This window comes from Mycteria americana, chromosome 8 (assembly GCF_035582795.1).
Source record: "Mycteria americana isolate JAX WOST 10 ecotype Jacksonville Zoo and Gardens chromosome 8, USCA_MyAme_1.0, whole genome shotgun sequence".
Classification (NCBI taxonomy): Eukaryota; Metazoa; Chordata; class Aves; order Ciconiiformes; family Ciconiidae; genus Mycteria; species Mycteria americana.
The window spans coordinates 35,194,677-35,211,095 of NC_134372.1; the positions used below are offsets into that span (position 1 = coordinate 35,194,677).

The window sequence follows — 16,419 nt, forward strand, 5'->3', positions numbered from 1 at the left end:
GCTTTTATATAAAAAACATTTACTGGGCAGTATACAGCTTTATTAAGACATTATAGACATTCTCTAAACACTTCAGAGGCAGCAAGCAAGAGCTATCTTGAATATTCTGTAGTCACAAGATGGTTCCATTAACTCAGTTTAGCTGTTGCCTTTCCACATAGTACAGTCAGCTCACTCTAAGGGGGGAAAAATTAATTTTAGTTCAAGCTACCCAACAGAACTTGGAAGAAGAAAGAGAAAAGTCACTATTGCTAAGGCAAGCAGTGAGCAAGCACTCCCCCATTCTCTACCTACAGAGGCAGGTCCATGTTATAAAATACAAAACAGCTTCCAGACCTTTAGCTTAACTCATATAGCTGCATTCAAGCCTAAATACCTGCAAGACTGTAAACTGGTTAATATTTCTTATGTCTAGATAGATTTCTAGTGCTGCACATTACTTCATCCAGAAGTCCAGGTACCCTCGTGTTCTGAAGAGTCAGGCACTGTGTGCTACAAAGTTCTGTTCAACTTCATTCTGCTTCAAAACAATTTACTTCCCTGAACCAAAGGTAAGGCAGTTACTATTCAACTGCAGCAGAGAATTAACAGGAGTATAGTTCTTACTCAGCAAGGGACATAGAATAATAGATTATAACAAGAATCAAAACTTAGCTGTAGCTTTGTAAGCCTTTGTGAATATAAGATAGAGAATGGCAGTTTGCTTGCATGGTAGGAGAGACACCAGAGCGCTCTAGAAGGAAGAGTATATGCTCCTGTTGTTCCCCAGGCAGTTACCAAACTGCACATGTTTATTTAAGTACATTTACTTTTACACATCATCTGTGTGCAGCAGTTCTTCCCTCCCTGTTCCTCCCTTGCCCTATTCCTCCCTCCAACTTACGCCAACCAATTTAGCCTTAACCTCAGAAGAGTCAAAGCACTTAGAATTTGCATTCATGACAGTATCTCACATGAAAACCTGAGACTAGGTGTCTGAATATGTAAGCCTACTAGTTTAAGCTTACCACTAAGTTATGAATATGCTGTACTGTATCTTGATTTAGTAGTTGCACATCAATATTATGGAGGTCTCCACCAGCCGTACAGAGTGTCTAAACATGAAGAGAAACAGTTTTAAGATAAAAACTATTCTGAAAGTTTTTACTTGCATGGCCAGCTTTTCTGAAAATCATGTGCTTCCCTGCTACACTGCAAAACTTTAGTAACCATTTTTCCTTTTGTTTAGCAGCAACTCAGGGATAGCAAAAGCTATCACTATCAGACTATTCACAGTTTATCAACTACTGTAAGAGGAAAATGTTTTTTTAAAAAAGAAGAAAAAAAAAAGGTTGGATACCTGTCCATCAGCCAGGGGAATGTTTACAAATGGAACAGTTTTATCTTGGGGTACTGATTTACTTCTTAGTAACATGCCTTGAACTCTTCCACTGGTAGGTACAGTTCTTGAGACAGTCTGTTGTAGTCCAGCACTAGAATACAATAAAAATGTTACTCTGAGGTTAACTTCCTATGCTCTGCAGGAAATGTTCAAGCATGAAGGAAATGCAACTAGTAGCAAACATACCTAATGGAAAGGCAGTCATGTTTAAATTTTTCCAGTTCTGCCAGAAGACTACAGGAAATCCAACTATCAGTAGCATTTACTAGCTCCACTAGGTAACATTTTATGACCCTGAAACACCGCAGTAACCTTCTAAGCCTGTGCTACAGGCCAGTGAATAAGCTGATGTTTGGACCACTCAGTAACAAGAATAGCCACTTTCCAGTATCAACAGTGAATGCTTATAGTTTTGGAAAGAGGAAACTTCATGCCTCAGGGCTTAAGATAAGATGTGTGCTGTGTCTGTCTACTACAGAGGGAGATATCAAGAAATACCAAAGCTGCTAGCTCTGAGAAGTACAGGGCATGCCTTATGCCATACAAAATTCCTAAGCTTCTTTCATTCCACTTCAAAAATGTAAGATTTGGCTATCTTCTGCACGGAAACAAGCCTTTGAAATTTATAGCAGGCCAAGGTGAAACTAAGCCACTTGCTGCTTTCATGACCCATTTAAGTTACTAAGTTTTTCACCCCCTCACTTCAGCTGACTTCTGCCAAAACCAAACTCTGTAGTGCATGGAGAATGATAATAACTGAAAACCTTAACTGTTCAATATGCAAAGAACTGATTGTCAATTTATTTGGTTGGGGTTCTTTGGGGTTTGTTTTTTTTGTTTGTTTTTTTTTTTTTTTTTTAAAAACACAGCAGTATTGGTGACATTTTAATCAAGCTTGGGCTCTGAGAATTAGTTCAAGCTGTAAACTATACCTTTAAACAACAGTGGGTGGGAGTAGAATTTATACTCTAAATCTGTTTTTTTTTTTTTTAATTGGCTTAGTTATGACATCAAATCCTATACCTCCATGAGAACATAAGTTAACACCCACAATCAAAGCAGGTGGTGTGACTGGTTCACATCCCCACTACCAAATTTAGTGGCAGATCATGAAGATCTATTACATCTAGATTGATATTAATGTAGATATATAGTGTCTTGGTATTCAACCAAATTATTTATTAAGAACAAGCTGAAAACCCCTTACCTTTTAGATACCTTTGGCATGGCTTTGAAATTTGTGGCACTGCAATCAGAAGCAAGAGACTTAAAGGCCTCAGTCACACTTGCAGAAGAGTGAACAGACCTAAACACAAAGCTTTTTTTTTTAATTTTTATTTTTTATTTCCTCCTCATCTACTGTAGAGTTTTAGCTAGGATAAAGATAGACAACTGGTGAATTAAAAATGTTGAAGTGCTCCATGACAGAGATCTAGTGCATATACATGTGAAGAAGCCCTCCTGAGGTAGACATGATATAATAAGACCTAACACCATAGGGGAATGAAAGGATAATTTATGTTAGTAGATGAGAGGGCTGCAATACCCGAGTTGGGTATAATTAAAGGAGCATTGACAGCTTTCTACTTGAGTGTGCAAAAGGTTTCTTGGGAAGTTTCTTTTTCAGCAGAAATTATTTTTTCTAGATTACTTCTCAGAATATTTGTCCTGTGTGATTGACCTGAATCCAGAGAACAATTTGTTCCCAGTTCTGGATTTTAATTCAGTTCACAGAAATCTTGACAGAAGTTTACCTCACTCTTTCCTCTTGTCTCCCTTTTCCCCACAACCATTTTGGAGATATTGTAAGGGCATGTGTTTTTGGCCCAGTGTTAGTGTAGTTGAATAAAAGCAACCTTCAAAGACTGAAAAGTTAGACTTCCCCAGGCAAAGCAGCCTTCTCTAGTTTGATTTTGTTGAGCAAAAAACTCTATAATCCCAATTCAAGAAAGTAATTAAACCTGGATAAGATCTTTTAAATTTCTTTTAGGCACATTAAACAGTGATACATTATTTAAATTGTATTTCTCTGAATTTGAATGTATCAAAATAAGTGCCAGTGGGTACAAGTATGCACACTGGAGCTGTAGGTATAGCAGGAGCTTCTCAAAAACTTTCACGCAGACATCCACCACTTCTTTAATTCATTAGACCTTATAGTGAGACTTGAATTTGGTCCATCATGACTGTAAGTAGCTCTAAGGGCTTTTTGCAAGTGTGTATTTTCCTGCTAATGACACCTCCCTTTCAACTATGTATGAGAGCAAAATTGTTACAGAACAATTCATTAGCCCTACCAGAACAACAAAGATGTTTCCCTTACACACTCCCTTCCATTAAGTATTCTTTGGAAATCTATACTGATTACATAGATTCAGAACCATGCATCATTCAGTGAGTGAGAGATAAAACTACATCCTTTCATCAGCTAGAGGTGGTTTTTTGTTCAGGGTTCATATCACTACAATGCATCTGATTCAGGTTATGGAAGACATCTTTATCAGATGTATTCGTATTGGCCTCTAATCTCAGCTACTTTGTCTGAAAAGACTTTTATTCAGCATTCACAAGTTCAGGTGAGTTAAATAAGCTATCAAAGGTCAGTCTTACCTAGAAAGAGGGTTCAGTTTGCTATTTACACCAGAGGCCAATGAAACCAATGACTTTGTTTTGGAAACCTGAAAACGTATATGTAAGACTGCAGTTAAAAGAAGTGGCATTTTAAGGCAAAATGATAGATATTTCCAGGAAACAATAGTGTAAGAATTCCCCATTGAAAAAGAACAGCGAAGCCCCATAGTACTGCCTTTCATATAGTTCTACGTATACATAAAATGGCAAATATGCATTCCAAAACAAGAGTTTCATAATGCCAAAACATATTTGTTCATACTGAAGTACTGTACAAACAACCACCTTTCTAATATACACCCTTCCAACTTGTAAGCCCTCTTATAATTAATGCCTGTAACTCTGCATATAATCTTTTTGTCTTGGTTGTCATCTTGCTACATACTTCAGTGTCTCGCTGAGGCACTGCATTGCACAGACTGACTGACGTGGTAAAATTAATACACCTGTGCTATTTGGTTTAGTGATCAAGGCGGACAAGAATGCACAAGTCCTTCAAATATAGAAAAGCATGTATTAAAACATGAAGTTGAGGGTTTTTTTAAAAAAGTTTCAACAAAAAATGGTTAAACCATCAAGACTTATTGGCAAGTCAAGAGCGAATGACTATTCCAGTATTTGCAAGTCTGTGTGAATGAGTTACCAGAAGAGCAGATACCATATTTCATTATGAAATTAATTTAAGATCAGTTTAGCCTTGCTTAACTTAAAATACGCTGAATTTAAAACAACTGATTTTTCAAACAAACAGCAGGCCACTGGCCTGCCTGGTCATGGATCTATCAGGGTTCATTGCAGGTCAGAACTGATTAAACCCTGATGTTGTTTGTTCCAAATAAACTTACCTTTTTAGATATTTTCTTTGCAGAAATATGCTTCGCATCTTCATATTCAACAATTGTAGTTACCTTAACTAGAAATATATTAGAAAGACAAGGAAAATAAAAGTCTCATTAAGAGCACAGAACACCACGTCAAACTCATTTGTTTGAAGCCTATTTACCCACTGATAGCTATGTATCAGTTCTGCTATCCGATGGTCATTCGCCTGGGACAGAGTTCAAAGCAAACTATGTGTGTTCATCAGACACATGGGACAGTGAAAAGACACTAGATAACCCTTCAACCCCCAGACAAAATAGAATTACATTTCAGTGGTAGTATCCTTCTTACTGTGTATTTTGGAGTATGAAGATAAATGGTATTTTCCTTACAAACCTCAATGGGCAGGAGGTCAAAGGGGAACCCTTTGAGAAAATAGGGGTGACTTTCCTAGCTCTTGTGCTATACTGTAAAGCACTGACAAGTCTCTTAAATCTGTCTCTTCTTGCCATTTTCAGTGATAAATCCAAAAGGCAGGAACTCTATCTCATGTTTTAAAGTACCTCAACAGTAGCATAGCTTACGATCCAACACACTGAATGCTGTGGGAATCTGTATGTTATACTTCTAGTTATACACTTTTCCCTCCTGTATCCTTCAGGCTTAACATTCGCTTTACACATGCTCAGTTCAAACCAATAAAAAAAGAGAAAATTTAAGAACCAAGCTATATATTAATGGATTGACTTGCCTTTTTTGCTGTTGGTCCTCACCAGTTTTGGATTTGGTATGTCTTCTAGAGAGCAGTCAGTCTAAAAAAATGTTTATCCAACAAGGGAAAGTCACCAGATTTTGCCCAGTAAATGCATATTATCCTACAAAAGGCAGTGAACTAAAAGGGCATAAAAGAAAGTGACAGAAGTGGGATTGGCTAAACAGCAGTTTATTTTTTCAGAAACATCTGGATTTCTGCCTGCAGATGACCCTAAAACTTTAGGTGATGTTCATAAATGCACCATGGCTGGCTGTCTAGCCTTTTCATATCATCTATTTAAACAGACAGCCAAACAAAATAATTTGTCTGAAATGTTTACAGCAGAGAGAGAAGAATTCTATTCTGTAAGCTGTGATAAAATTTGAACACACACATACACACACTTACCACTGCAGCAGCAAGGGCTACTTCCTCTCCTCCTCGCAAATCTGTAACTCAAGAAAGTATAACTTGTTTATATAGTATTACTTGCATAATTGTTATCTGCAGGTTCTTATCTTGTGGGCTATGAAGCTGAACAAGTAATTCAGGATTACAGTTGCTTAAATAGTTAACCTTAGCTAGCATATATGTTGCATTTGAACAAGATTCAAGTCTTGTAGGATAGTCACTCCTACAAAACAACAAGGAAAATCTTAGGCCATTTCAGTATGTTTAATCTTTGAAACGATACTAAGCATAGTCACACAGTATAACCTGAATTCAAAGAAGCCCCCACACACATTGCGCTGCTGAAAGCTAATGCTTTTAGGCAGAAGTTTTCAAGAGAGACATTGAAATACATACTCAGCAAAGGCTTACAGTAAACTCAAGTTCTTCAAGAGTCTTAGGTTTGATCTTTGTGTGGCCCCTGCAATTTCCAGCTGCAAGGTAGATTCCAAAAACAACAGTTCTCACCAGAATATACATCTGATGCTGACTGTACACCACAGCTTAAAACTGCTGCATAAACATGAGGTTAAAAGTAAACCTGTTCACTCACCATCACAGGTAAATGACTAGATGAGAAAGGCTCAGTAGTAAAAGACTTCAAATTAACAGAAAGACAAAATAATCTCTGTGGCTAGGATGAACAGATCCAGACGGAAAGAAGTCCTTAAGTTTTTACGCACAGAAAATACTAGACTTATAATTATTCCTTGTCTCTTCAAGCTTTAAATAAGATGACTTAAGAGCATACATAAAAGAAGGCTCCAGACTCTATACACTGTTACCTACTAATTCTATACCCTGTGTTACGCAGGTCAGCCTACTTGAACAAAAGTGCTTACTGTGCATCTGCCATGTAATACCTCTGCTGATTAGTTTAAAATATTCGGCAGACAAAGCAAACTTTTTCGTAAAGGTCACCAAGTTTACAGGTTTTCTCACGTTAGTCAAGGGTACATCATGCTGTAATGATGTCTGCACCCCTCGCAAATACAAGACCACGCTCACTTACTAAGCAAGTCTTTTCTTTTCATTTTCTTGATGGCAACTGGCATCTTCAACAGCTCCACTGTAAATGCCTTCTCAGCTGTTTGCAAAAGCGAATCAAGCTCTTTCTTCATTTCCTGGATATTTTCCTTGGCTTTAAAACAAAACAGGCTTTTATTGCCATATGTGTTACATATTTCCAAATATAAGCGCTGGTAGACTGCATTAAAACAAAGCTAAAATAATGTTTTTCCAGGGGTAATCTGACTTGGGGGTCAGAGCACCTGAAAGTCGCCACCAGACGCTTCTTCGGCTGACGACAAACAGGGTGCAGGGAGGCAGCTACAAGCGCCGCGCCTAAGACCGGCGGCGAAGTGGAAGGAGGGGGGACGGGGACGGGGCCGGGGCCGCCGCCCGCCCGCGATCGAGGAGGCGCCCGCGGGGCTCCCGCAGGCGGCGCCGGGCGCTGCCGCCCGCTCGCCCCAGGCCCCGGCGGCCGCCAGGGCGCCCCCTCCCGGAGCGGCGGCGCCCCGGAGCCGCCCCGAGCGCGGGCTCGGGAGCCCCGCGGCGCCCCTCACGGGGGCGGGCGAGCGGTTCCCCTCTCCTCGCCGCTCGCCTCGCCCCGGCTCCGGCCCGGCGGCTCTCCTCGCCGGGTGCCGCTGTTCCCCCCCCGCCGGGCAGGGAAGCGCAGGCGGACGGGCACCCCCGGCACCGCCGCGGTGCCGTGCTAGGCAGCTCCAGCACGCCGACCCGCGCCGGGAGCCGCCTCAACACCTGCGAGCGCCGGCGCCCGCCAGAGGCGCGGGGCAGCCCCGAGGTCCTCGCCGCCACCCTGCAGCCCTACCCTGCTGGTCGAAGTCGCTGAGGAAGAGCGCGATGCGCTGATCCTTCTTCTCCTGGGAGAGGGCCCCGCGGTCGGGCTCGACGCCCGAGTCGGTGCTGCGCCGCTTGCCTGCAGGCTTCTTCAGGGGCATGGCTGCCACCCCGTGGGACAAACGCGCCGCTCCTCGACCGGAAAGCTTTTGTAAGAGCAGAGGCTTCTCCCTCCCCTCCTCCTCCTTCTCCTCCTCCTCCCCCGGGCCCTAGCAGACACACCCTCCGGGGCGGCGGGTGCGGGCAGCCCCGGCCCCCTGAGAGGGGCTGAGGGTGTGAGGGGATGGGGCGTCCCGGGAGGCCCCGGTCTGTGGGGCGGGAGCTGCCGGGGCGGAGGGGAGGGTACCCCAGGGGTCCCCGGCCTCTCCTCTCAGAAGGGAGGGAGGGAAGGGGGAGCGGGGAAGCGGTGAGGGTGGGGATCCTGGGGTCCCTCGGCTCGGTGGTGCCCCAGGGATGGGCTTGGGCACGGCCAGACAGGCACAAAGGCGGGACCCTCGCGTCCTGACAGGAGCTGGGCAGGCTTACATATATCCACACGCACACGTGCTTTGTCCTGGTGGAACAAAATTAATTGTGGGTTTTTGTTAATTGCTTTGAAGCGGCCGCTGCTGACCTCGGCACACGAGGAGCTGCGGTAGGGCAGATGACTGCTTTCATCCCGGGGGTGAGTAGTAACCGGCGCCGGAGGGTGTCAAACGCAGGCCCAGGGCCTGGGGCAGGCAGCGGTTACGGGGCCGGGGTTTGGACAGGTACTGGGAAACCTTTGTGCTGTATAGGAAGGACTGTATTTGAGAGCCGAGGTTTGGTTTTAGCTATTTTACTGCTGTTCAGTGTGCAGAATATGTAGTGCTTCAAAGCTAGCAAAGTGAAAAACCTGTTCTGCCTGATGCAAATGGTTACAGTTGTGTAAATTCTAATCAGGTGAGGAGAGTATTTAATAAACATGTAATAATGTGGAACATTAGAAAGGCATGACTACATGCAGTACTGAATGTATAAAAACATTCAAAGCCATATCTTTAAAAGTAGAATTCCTTGCAGAGACTTAATATCTTACATGCATCCAAATAAAAAATCACACCAGAGGTATAAGTATTTTAGGTTTTGTACAAATCATCAAACCTGTATTCTTTATTGACTAAGGAACTGCGTAAAAAGGAATTTAGATAATGTTTTAAAATACTAGTGGTTTTCACACAGTGTATATCATTGATGTTGCAAGCTCTCTGAAGTTAGTAGCTTTTTCTGTATTATATGCATCTGGCATAGTATCCTTATCTACTGATCCAGATGGGACAGCCTACGTCGCTCAAAAAAAGCCGTAAAAAATCTGACTGACAATTCATAATATAACTATTTCATATCAGACCATGTTCTTGTTTGTAAAACAAACAACCTACTGCCAAAAAAACCCGGTAAATGTTTCTGCTCCAGAAAACACTCAAATACCTGATACAAAGATGAGAATAGCCTGCTTTTGCTTTTTTTTAGTGGTGCTAGCATATGCATATATGTTTAGGGATGCAGGACTAGCTTCCCTTTCCCTAAACTTTATTTTCTTTTGAATTACCAAACAAATACCACTAAGGTCGTTCTGCAGTGTCACTGCAAAAAGACAAGATTGTGTTGCTCTGTAAGTTTAACATCATACAAGCCGTGTAAGAAGTTTCTTAAAAAGGAAACAACGAACAATACCAAACAAACCCCTCACCAAAGCTTTCAGGCCACAGCGAATCAGCCTTAACTGACTGATTGATCCTCTCTATGAAGAAAGAAGTCTGGCTTGCTTAACTCCTGGTTACAACTCCTTACATAAAGAGATATGATTAATTATGAGCATAAAACATGCCTAAGATGATCTCTCTGTACAGTTCTGTGTTGGTAGGGAATAGTTTTGTGGTAACAAGTTTGACAAATTTCGAGTCCATAAATTGGTGTGATGCAGAAGTTAATGATCTGGTACATGGATTAAGTAAATACTAGTTTGAACGTGAAGTTAAATGCCTCAATCCAGCAAGTGTTGCTTCAGTGACATAGGAAATGGAGAACTACTACCTTTTTTTTTAATGTGTGCTTTATTATTTGGAAGTCTCATACATCTGAAGTACCATTATAAGGAGCACCTGTAGGAAAATCAAACCTAGAAGCATGCATTTGAAAGTAAGGATTGTCTGTTATTAATGAAATATTTCAAAGACATTGAAAATAAGCCTCTTTTCTTAGCTTTACAGGATTGTTCCACAAAAATGCACATTAACCTTATCACAGTACATACAAATATTGTGGATGGACAATAGAAATCACCACCCTTCCATATGAGATGCATCAAGAACAAATTGTTATCCCTTATAATGTCAGAAACATAAAAGGCACCATAATAGAATGTTTAGAAAAAACTAAGTTTATGCCATTATATTTTGATTTAAAAGTGTAAGAATTGCTGTCCCGACTTAAAACAAAAAGCCTTTCACACCTGTAAATTATCATTAGAAACTTGTAAACCTTTACATTTTTTTCCAGAAGTATCAGGTGCAAATGCAAGGCAAATATAAAATCTATTGACTTATTAGATTACAAATACTACCCCATGAAAAAGCTGTAGTTACAAAAATATAAAAAAATATTCTAACTCCCATTGTTAGATCTTAGCTTCAATCTACACTGCGTTAAGAGTCCAAAGCCAGATCTGATTTGGACACATTCCTAGAATAGGAAAGTGCTGTTTGTCTTATTTTTACATCAATATTCTGACCTCTTACTATGGTTTTGCTTTCTGGAGTTGTTTTATTAGTGCATATAAAGGATGCCAAGTGGAGAGTGCTAACAGATGAAAGGTTGCATTTATCCATGGATAGTAGCAACCTAAGTGTTCTCAGTCTGCTGTCCTCCAAGAAGTCCATTTCTCTAAGGATAAAAGTATAAATTTTTTTTCTCCAAGCCTCCATAGTAACTTTGTGTAGCAGCGTGCCATTTTCATTTATGAACCTGTGACCGCTGGCAGGTGATTGAGAAGTACTGAATTCTTCTCACAAACTTCCGTAGGGAACTGTGAGAAGTACACCAACTGCTAATGCTATGTCATAGACTAGTAGCTGCTGTTGCAAAGACAATTATTGGCAACATCTCTTGTCTTCCACACATAATGGATTGGCACATGCTTTATCCATATGGTGATTCTCTAGCCCTTGGCTTTAGTAACCTGGATCAGCATAGGATGTTGAACCAGCTACAAATGCAGCCTAATGAAGTACTAGTAGACATTAAAATGAGTTTACTTCTAGATAGTAACTTAAAATTCATGACTAGATTAAATGAGATATTCTTGATGAATAAACTTAGTAATGCTAAGCCTAAGCCTGACAAGTGCTAATGCTTTCATGGCTGAATACTGAAAGCTATGTTCCTTCAGTCCTTTATCAGTGCTAGCAGAAGGTTCCCAGCTTCTAGCTCTAGAGAAACTGAAGCGTTCTTTCTTTGTGCAGGGAAACTAGCATAGATTGGTAGAGTAATGCAGCTGTACTCCTGGTTTAGCTGGGTTTTAATAAGCACTCAGGATCATTCAGCCAGCAGTATGACTGTGGAAGATTTAAGAGTGAGCTGTACTATCGTTGTCTTTATGCTGGGTGCAAGACATTTTCCTTTAAATACCTTTTCCTTCATTAGAAACCACCCCCAGCATTTCTCCTGCTAACAACATTTGTTAGTCCTTGCCAGTTCAAGCTGGATTTTGGCCAGCTAATGGGTCTCTCAGTCACGTGGTTCCAAACAAATGTTCTCCATAGATAAAGCGATTCTGAAATAGTGTTGTATTTTACCCTACTTGAAAGGATTGACAGTACTCACATCTGCTTTGAGACAGTAACTTATTATGTTCCGTGTATATAAAAGATATGAGTAACAGGAGACTCCTGGAGTTGTTACGAGAGGAAGTATTCAGTGCTCTCATCTTATGCTGGGGTAATGTGTTGAAAAGCATATGAACAAGAAGGTAATATTCCTCATTATGTTTCAGTTGCATAAAAATAGGGTTCAAGCAGACACCATGTTCACTCCTCTGATCAAAACTGTATATTCCACTCAGATTATGCTGTGATGGCAGGATTTCTTTTTAACAGAAGTTCAAAGTTATCTGCACGCATCTGCCAAAGATTTTTTTTTTTTTTAAATAAGCATGCTGTACCTACATGCTTAATCAGATTTGGAGAACACTTCATAGTTAACAACAACAACAAATTAAACCAAACAATACCTATTAATGTAGGCTTTTGAATTTTTGTTAAGTAGAATTTTAAGATGGGAAACATGTTCCTAGCTAAACAATTGCTCTTGGCATTTCTGTTTTGTAAAAAAAACCATGTGACAGTAGTAATTTTAATGAGCAACTCCCTTCCTCAACCTATTAAGTCAAAAGTTCACAAATGTAACTTACAATCAAGGCACAAAATCATTTACTGACTCTTTCTTCCACAGCTTTCTTCACATTCTCCCCTTCCCCTTAAAAAAACAGTTGGTGTAACAATGTCTTCTATACCAGACATTAAATTTAGTAGTCCAATAAGTTGTAGCAGTATCTGAGATTGGTTCTACCTATTTTGAATTTAGTTAAATTAGATGAACAGCACAGTCTCAGCACATCTTTGTTAATTTTCTGCATTCGCCTTGAAGGGGAGAGGATGAGGGGGAAAAGCCACAGTAGTTTCATGCATATTTTTCAAGAAACTTTATGTGGAAGTCTTTCACTTTCTCCAGTAGGATCTTCAGCTTCTCTACTGGAGGAAGAATGGTCATTCTGAAAAATAATATTTAGAGGAAGAAAAAACCAACCCTCATTATCTTCAAAACAAACTAAACTGTGATCTTTGCACAGGTCTTGATTAATCTCAGCTAGTAATGTGTTAAGTTTAATATCTGTTTTGATGTGATTCTCTTATTTTCTGCATTTATGCTGTAATTGAACTATACTATTAAACTAGAGCAATTTGTTTCAATTCGTTAATATACAGGAATTCAAGAATTGTTATTTTCTGTTGAATAATAAAGAAGGTTATCAGTAAGAAATAACAGCAACTCAGTTTCCATTTTTGGGGCAGTTATGCCAAATTATACTGATTTTTGTGCTTTAGGGGCAGGCAGTTATGAGTAAATGTACATTTCTTTTTGAACTGAAAACTTAATTCAGAAGCATTAAAACAATGCAACATCCCACACTGCAGTTTTTAGTCCCTTTTTTCCTCCTTCTGCATAATCTGAAAATCACATTGAGTATGTATACAAGACTGTATGCAAGAACTGAAGAACAAAATGTTTTTTCCACACTGGTACAGGAGTGGACTCACACTGGCTTTTTCCTGGAGCTGCATGCACCCAGATAACTAACCCAGCTATCTGTGCTGCAGAACTAGCATGGCTAAAGGTACCCTCTGCTATGTTGCTTCAGGCCAAACAAGACTAAATTCCATGATAAATTCTAGCTATCAGTGGCTCAGCTGGAGTAAAGTGCTGTTTATTGGAAGCAAGAGCAATAGAATGTATGTTCACAGTTTTGGTATTAGAAGATTTAGTCCAACATCTTGTTTTGGTAAAGTGAAGAGTTATTCAGCGTGTTTAAAGAGCAGATTTATGGGGAAGATACTGCATCTTTCACACAGTTTCTCCATATGGAAACACTGTTTAATCCCCCCTCCCTCCAGAAGAAAGCAGGGCAATTTTTTTAATGCCTTAGCCAACTTTAAGATTAAAGTATAAGCTATTATTATTGTTTGTATTCACGGAGAAGGCATTTCAAATGTCAGTGTATAAAAATAGAATAAAACTATGTCAGCAAGCTGTGAAAACAGCGTAAAAACCTGAATAGCACATCTAGCAGATCAGGTCTTTGACTTAGCTGTCAGTCCACAGAAAATGTCCAGTAGAAAGTGAGACAACATAAACTGAAGTAAAAATCTTTATATTTAATCAGAAGAGAAAGTACTGGGATGGTGCTTAGCTTATTACAGTTAATTTGGTTTTAAACAAACAGAAACTGTACCTGAAATGGTAGCTTCCTTCTCTTTGGCCGAATCCACTTCCAGGTACAACACATATTCCGGTCTCTTCCAGAAGTTTCATGCAATAGAACATATCAGGTGCCATTTTATGAGCCTAAGGGAATGGATGTTTTGGAATTATTGAAGTCAAAATAGTCCAAATATACAGAATTCCGTGATTGCTTTTCTTCCTGAAACCTTATCCTACATTATTAGTTTCTTATTCTATTTACTAAAGAAGATAAGAACAATTGCTAATGGGACAGTTCACACTGTGAATTAAATAACAGTACTTCATGGAGGAACAAGGCTGAAGAACCTACACAAAACACTCGCTTCAAAAGAAAGGTTTTAGGTATTTTTGGTTTTCTCCTTGACTTGCTTGTAACTTTTTGTCAAAAGTCTCAAAATTGTACTTACAAAAATCTAAGCCACTGACATTTGACAAGATGAAATTAATTTGAGAGCTGTGTGTTCCAGTTCCGTTGGCAGTTACTATTTTTTCCCCTGAATTATCCGCCGACTAGAAAGTCCCTTGATTAATAACTATGGAAGTTCTTAAATACATGCAGGTTATATGCCTAATCAAATAATCAGCTGAAAAACAGCCCTATTTTTGTCCTCAGCTATGCTGATAAAATTCCCTTTAAAAAATGAAAATTACGCATTAGGTAATAGAGCTCTAGTTAGGAACAAAAAGACTTGTCATTTAGTAATATAGCTTGCTGACCCAAATACAAAAAGGTATTGTATAGAAGTAAAATTTCTAAGGAAATCTCCCTCCCTCTTTCCCACACTTGCTGAGTGGGGCTTCTTTTGCAGGGTCAGTAGCACACTGCCATTCACAATCCCTGTCACACGTGCTGTCCTACCTAACCTGGGCGCAGGCAGCAATTTGGAATTTGCACAGGTCCAGCTACTTGCCCACCCTATGACTTAATCTATTTAACACTAACATCCTTGGGTAACATTCTCAACCTGGAAGCCTTACCACTGTGATGAAATGCTCTGTTTTGTTTTCCTCTCTTAAAATAAAGGTCATGTTATATTTAAGATCATACGTAGTCAATGAAGTACTGCTTTTGTGACTACATAAGCTTACTCTATCTCTGGAATAAAAATTCATCATTAGAAGTGGCAGGCACAAGTGTGTGAAGGTTAAAATGCATTGGGGTAAAAATGACTGACTGACCTTTGCTTCCTCAATGGCTTTGGAAGGAATAAAGATCCGTGGGAAAGCATACATAGCTCCTTGAAGTGTATTGCAGTGAATTCCTGGTACCTTGTTAAACATGTCTTCTGTTAGTTTGGCTTTTTTGGCAAGATTGTTCAAAACAGACTCCTTCTCCTGTTTAAAAGGAAGGTGTTCAGTTTGACATATTTCAAGGGGCAATAAAAACGCCAGAGAAAACGATGATGCTTCAAGAAGCTTTCCCTGAATTAAGCACTTTTAGGGTTTTGCAGAACTATTAGAGCAAATGATGTTCCAAATTCTAGTCATACTCTTAAAGACAGCAATGCAAAATGGCATTAGCAGGATACAACTACAAAGTGTTGTAGATAAGACAATAACCTGCAGATTTCTCTATCTGCATGCCCTCTTCTTACATACTTCCTTCTGAGCATCCACTCTGCTATTTTTAGAGACCATGTTTGCTGAACCTTTGATCTGACTCAATACTGTAATTTCTTAAGCCAGATTCACTTTCATTTTTACAAGTGAGAAACTATATGTATACTTCAATACAGAATACCATGTTGTTCAGTATATAGAGGCACTGGATACCTAAGAACAAGGCTGATTTTATAACTATTTGAACTTACACTCCTGTTTAGATTTTAGTAAAAGTAAATTTTTGTCACGCTAAACACAGGAGAAAAGTTGAATTTATCAGCAAGAAAGCTGATTTGATAATGCCTTCTTAGCTTTTTTTTTGGCTCCTAAACAAAGGAACCATAAAAGGAATAAAAAATATTTTTAAAGGTAGTCATATTGAGTTAATTTAAAATACCCTGCATAGTTCTGTAAATTGGTGTTATTACAGGATTGTCCAAGAAGAAAGGAAAGAAGTCTGGTCTCTGTGCATATTTTGAGTTCACAATACTTATAGAGGTTTAGGAAATGCACAAAAGAACAAGCATGCTATTGCTGACCTTTATGAACTGTGAATATGATTCTTCTCCAGGTATTGGCGGATTCACTACAATATCCATTGCTGCTTGTCCTGAGACTGGAGGACAAAGGCGAACAGAAAGCAGCTTAACAAGCTGTCCTTTAATTTCTGGGTGCAAGTTAATGACCTCCATATAACCTCCTCTGTAGCCACATCTGTGATTAAAGTGAACAGAAAAGATCAGTTAACCTCAAGTGTATAAATACTGGAAAAGCAATGAAAATAACTGCAGAAGTGGAAAGACAATTAATGAGGATCTTACAATATGTAACATACAAGTTGTTGAAACAGCTGCTACACTGATAATGTTTTAAGATGGAA

The 16,419-nt window shown here is 39.7% G+C and overlaps 2 protein-coding genes and 1 long non-coding RNA gene across 6 annotated transcripts in view; 1 reads left to right on the top strand and 2 right to left on the bottom strand.

The window, feature by feature from the left end:
• Window positions 1–8,064, bottom strand: LOC142413945 (borealin-2-like). 4 transcript variants are annotated; one of them, XM_075510693.1, is made up of 10 exons: window positions 7,870–8,064; window positions 7,051–7,179; window positions 5,997–6,043; window positions 5,586–5,646; window positions 4,858–4,925; window positions 3,992–4,059; window positions 2,589–2,687; window positions 1,340–1,472; window positions 1,008–1,094; window positions 1–176 (listed from the first exon to the last, which is right to left on the bottom strand). In XM_075510693.1, the coding sequence occupies exons 1-10, from the start codon at window positions 7,997–7,999 to the stop codon at window positions 129–131; spliced, it is 870 nt and encodes a 289-aa protein (XP_075366808.1). In that variant the 5' UTR covers window positions 8,000–8,064; the 3' UTR covers window positions 1–128. The 4 variants fall into 4 exon arrangements, with proteins under 4 accessions (XP_075366808.1, XP_075366810.1, XP_075366811.1 ...); XM_075510695.1 differs by having other exon boundaries at window positions 5,997–6,037; window positions 7,870–8,063; XM_075510696.1 differs by lacking the exon at window positions 7,870–8,064 and adding an exon at window positions 7,310–7,499.
• Window positions 7,912–16,419, top strand: part of LOC142413948 (uncharacterized) — a 20,220-nt gene continuing 11,712 nt past the window's right edge. Inside the window, exons 1-2 of the long non-coding RNA XR_012776938.1 lie at window positions 7,912–8,049; window positions 8,498–8,562. This is a non-coding gene — a long non-coding RNA (uncharacterized LOC142413948). The remainder of the gene's footprint in view (window positions 8,050–8,497; window positions 8,563–16,419) is intronic.
• The window catches only part of GPT2 (glutamic--pyruvic transaminase 2), a 31,455-nt gene continuing 24,985 nt past the window's right edge, over window positions 9,950–16,419 (bottom strand). Inside the window, exons 8-11 of the mRNA XM_075510686.1 lie at window positions 16,079–16,253; window positions 15,117–15,272; window positions 13,927–14,039; window positions 9,950–12,687 (exon numbers count right to left, since the gene is read on the bottom strand). Coding sequence (XP_075366801.1) covers window positions 12,597–12,687; window positions 13,927–14,039; window positions 15,117–15,272; window positions 16,079–16,253 — 535 coding nt within the window. The 3' untranslated portion in view covers window positions 9,950–12,596. The remainder of the gene's footprint in view (window positions 12,688–13,926; window positions 14,040–15,116; window positions 15,273–16,078; window positions 16,254–16,419) is intronic.

Bases quoted from the DNA above. Each gene is read 5' to 3' on its own strand.
- LOC142413945 (XM_075510693.1), bottom strand. From the start codon at position 7,999: ATGCCCCTGAAGAAGCCTGCAGGCAAGCGGCGCAGCACCGACTCGGGC. The intron at 6,044-7,050 runs GTAAGTGAGCGT...TACTTTCTTGAG, and splicing joins GAAAAGAAAAGACTTGCTTA to TTACAGATTTGCGAGGAGGA. The intron at 4,926-5,585 runs GCAAGTCAATCC...ATATATTTCTAG, and splicing joins GAGGACCAACAGCAAAAAAG to TTAAGGTAACTACAATTGTT.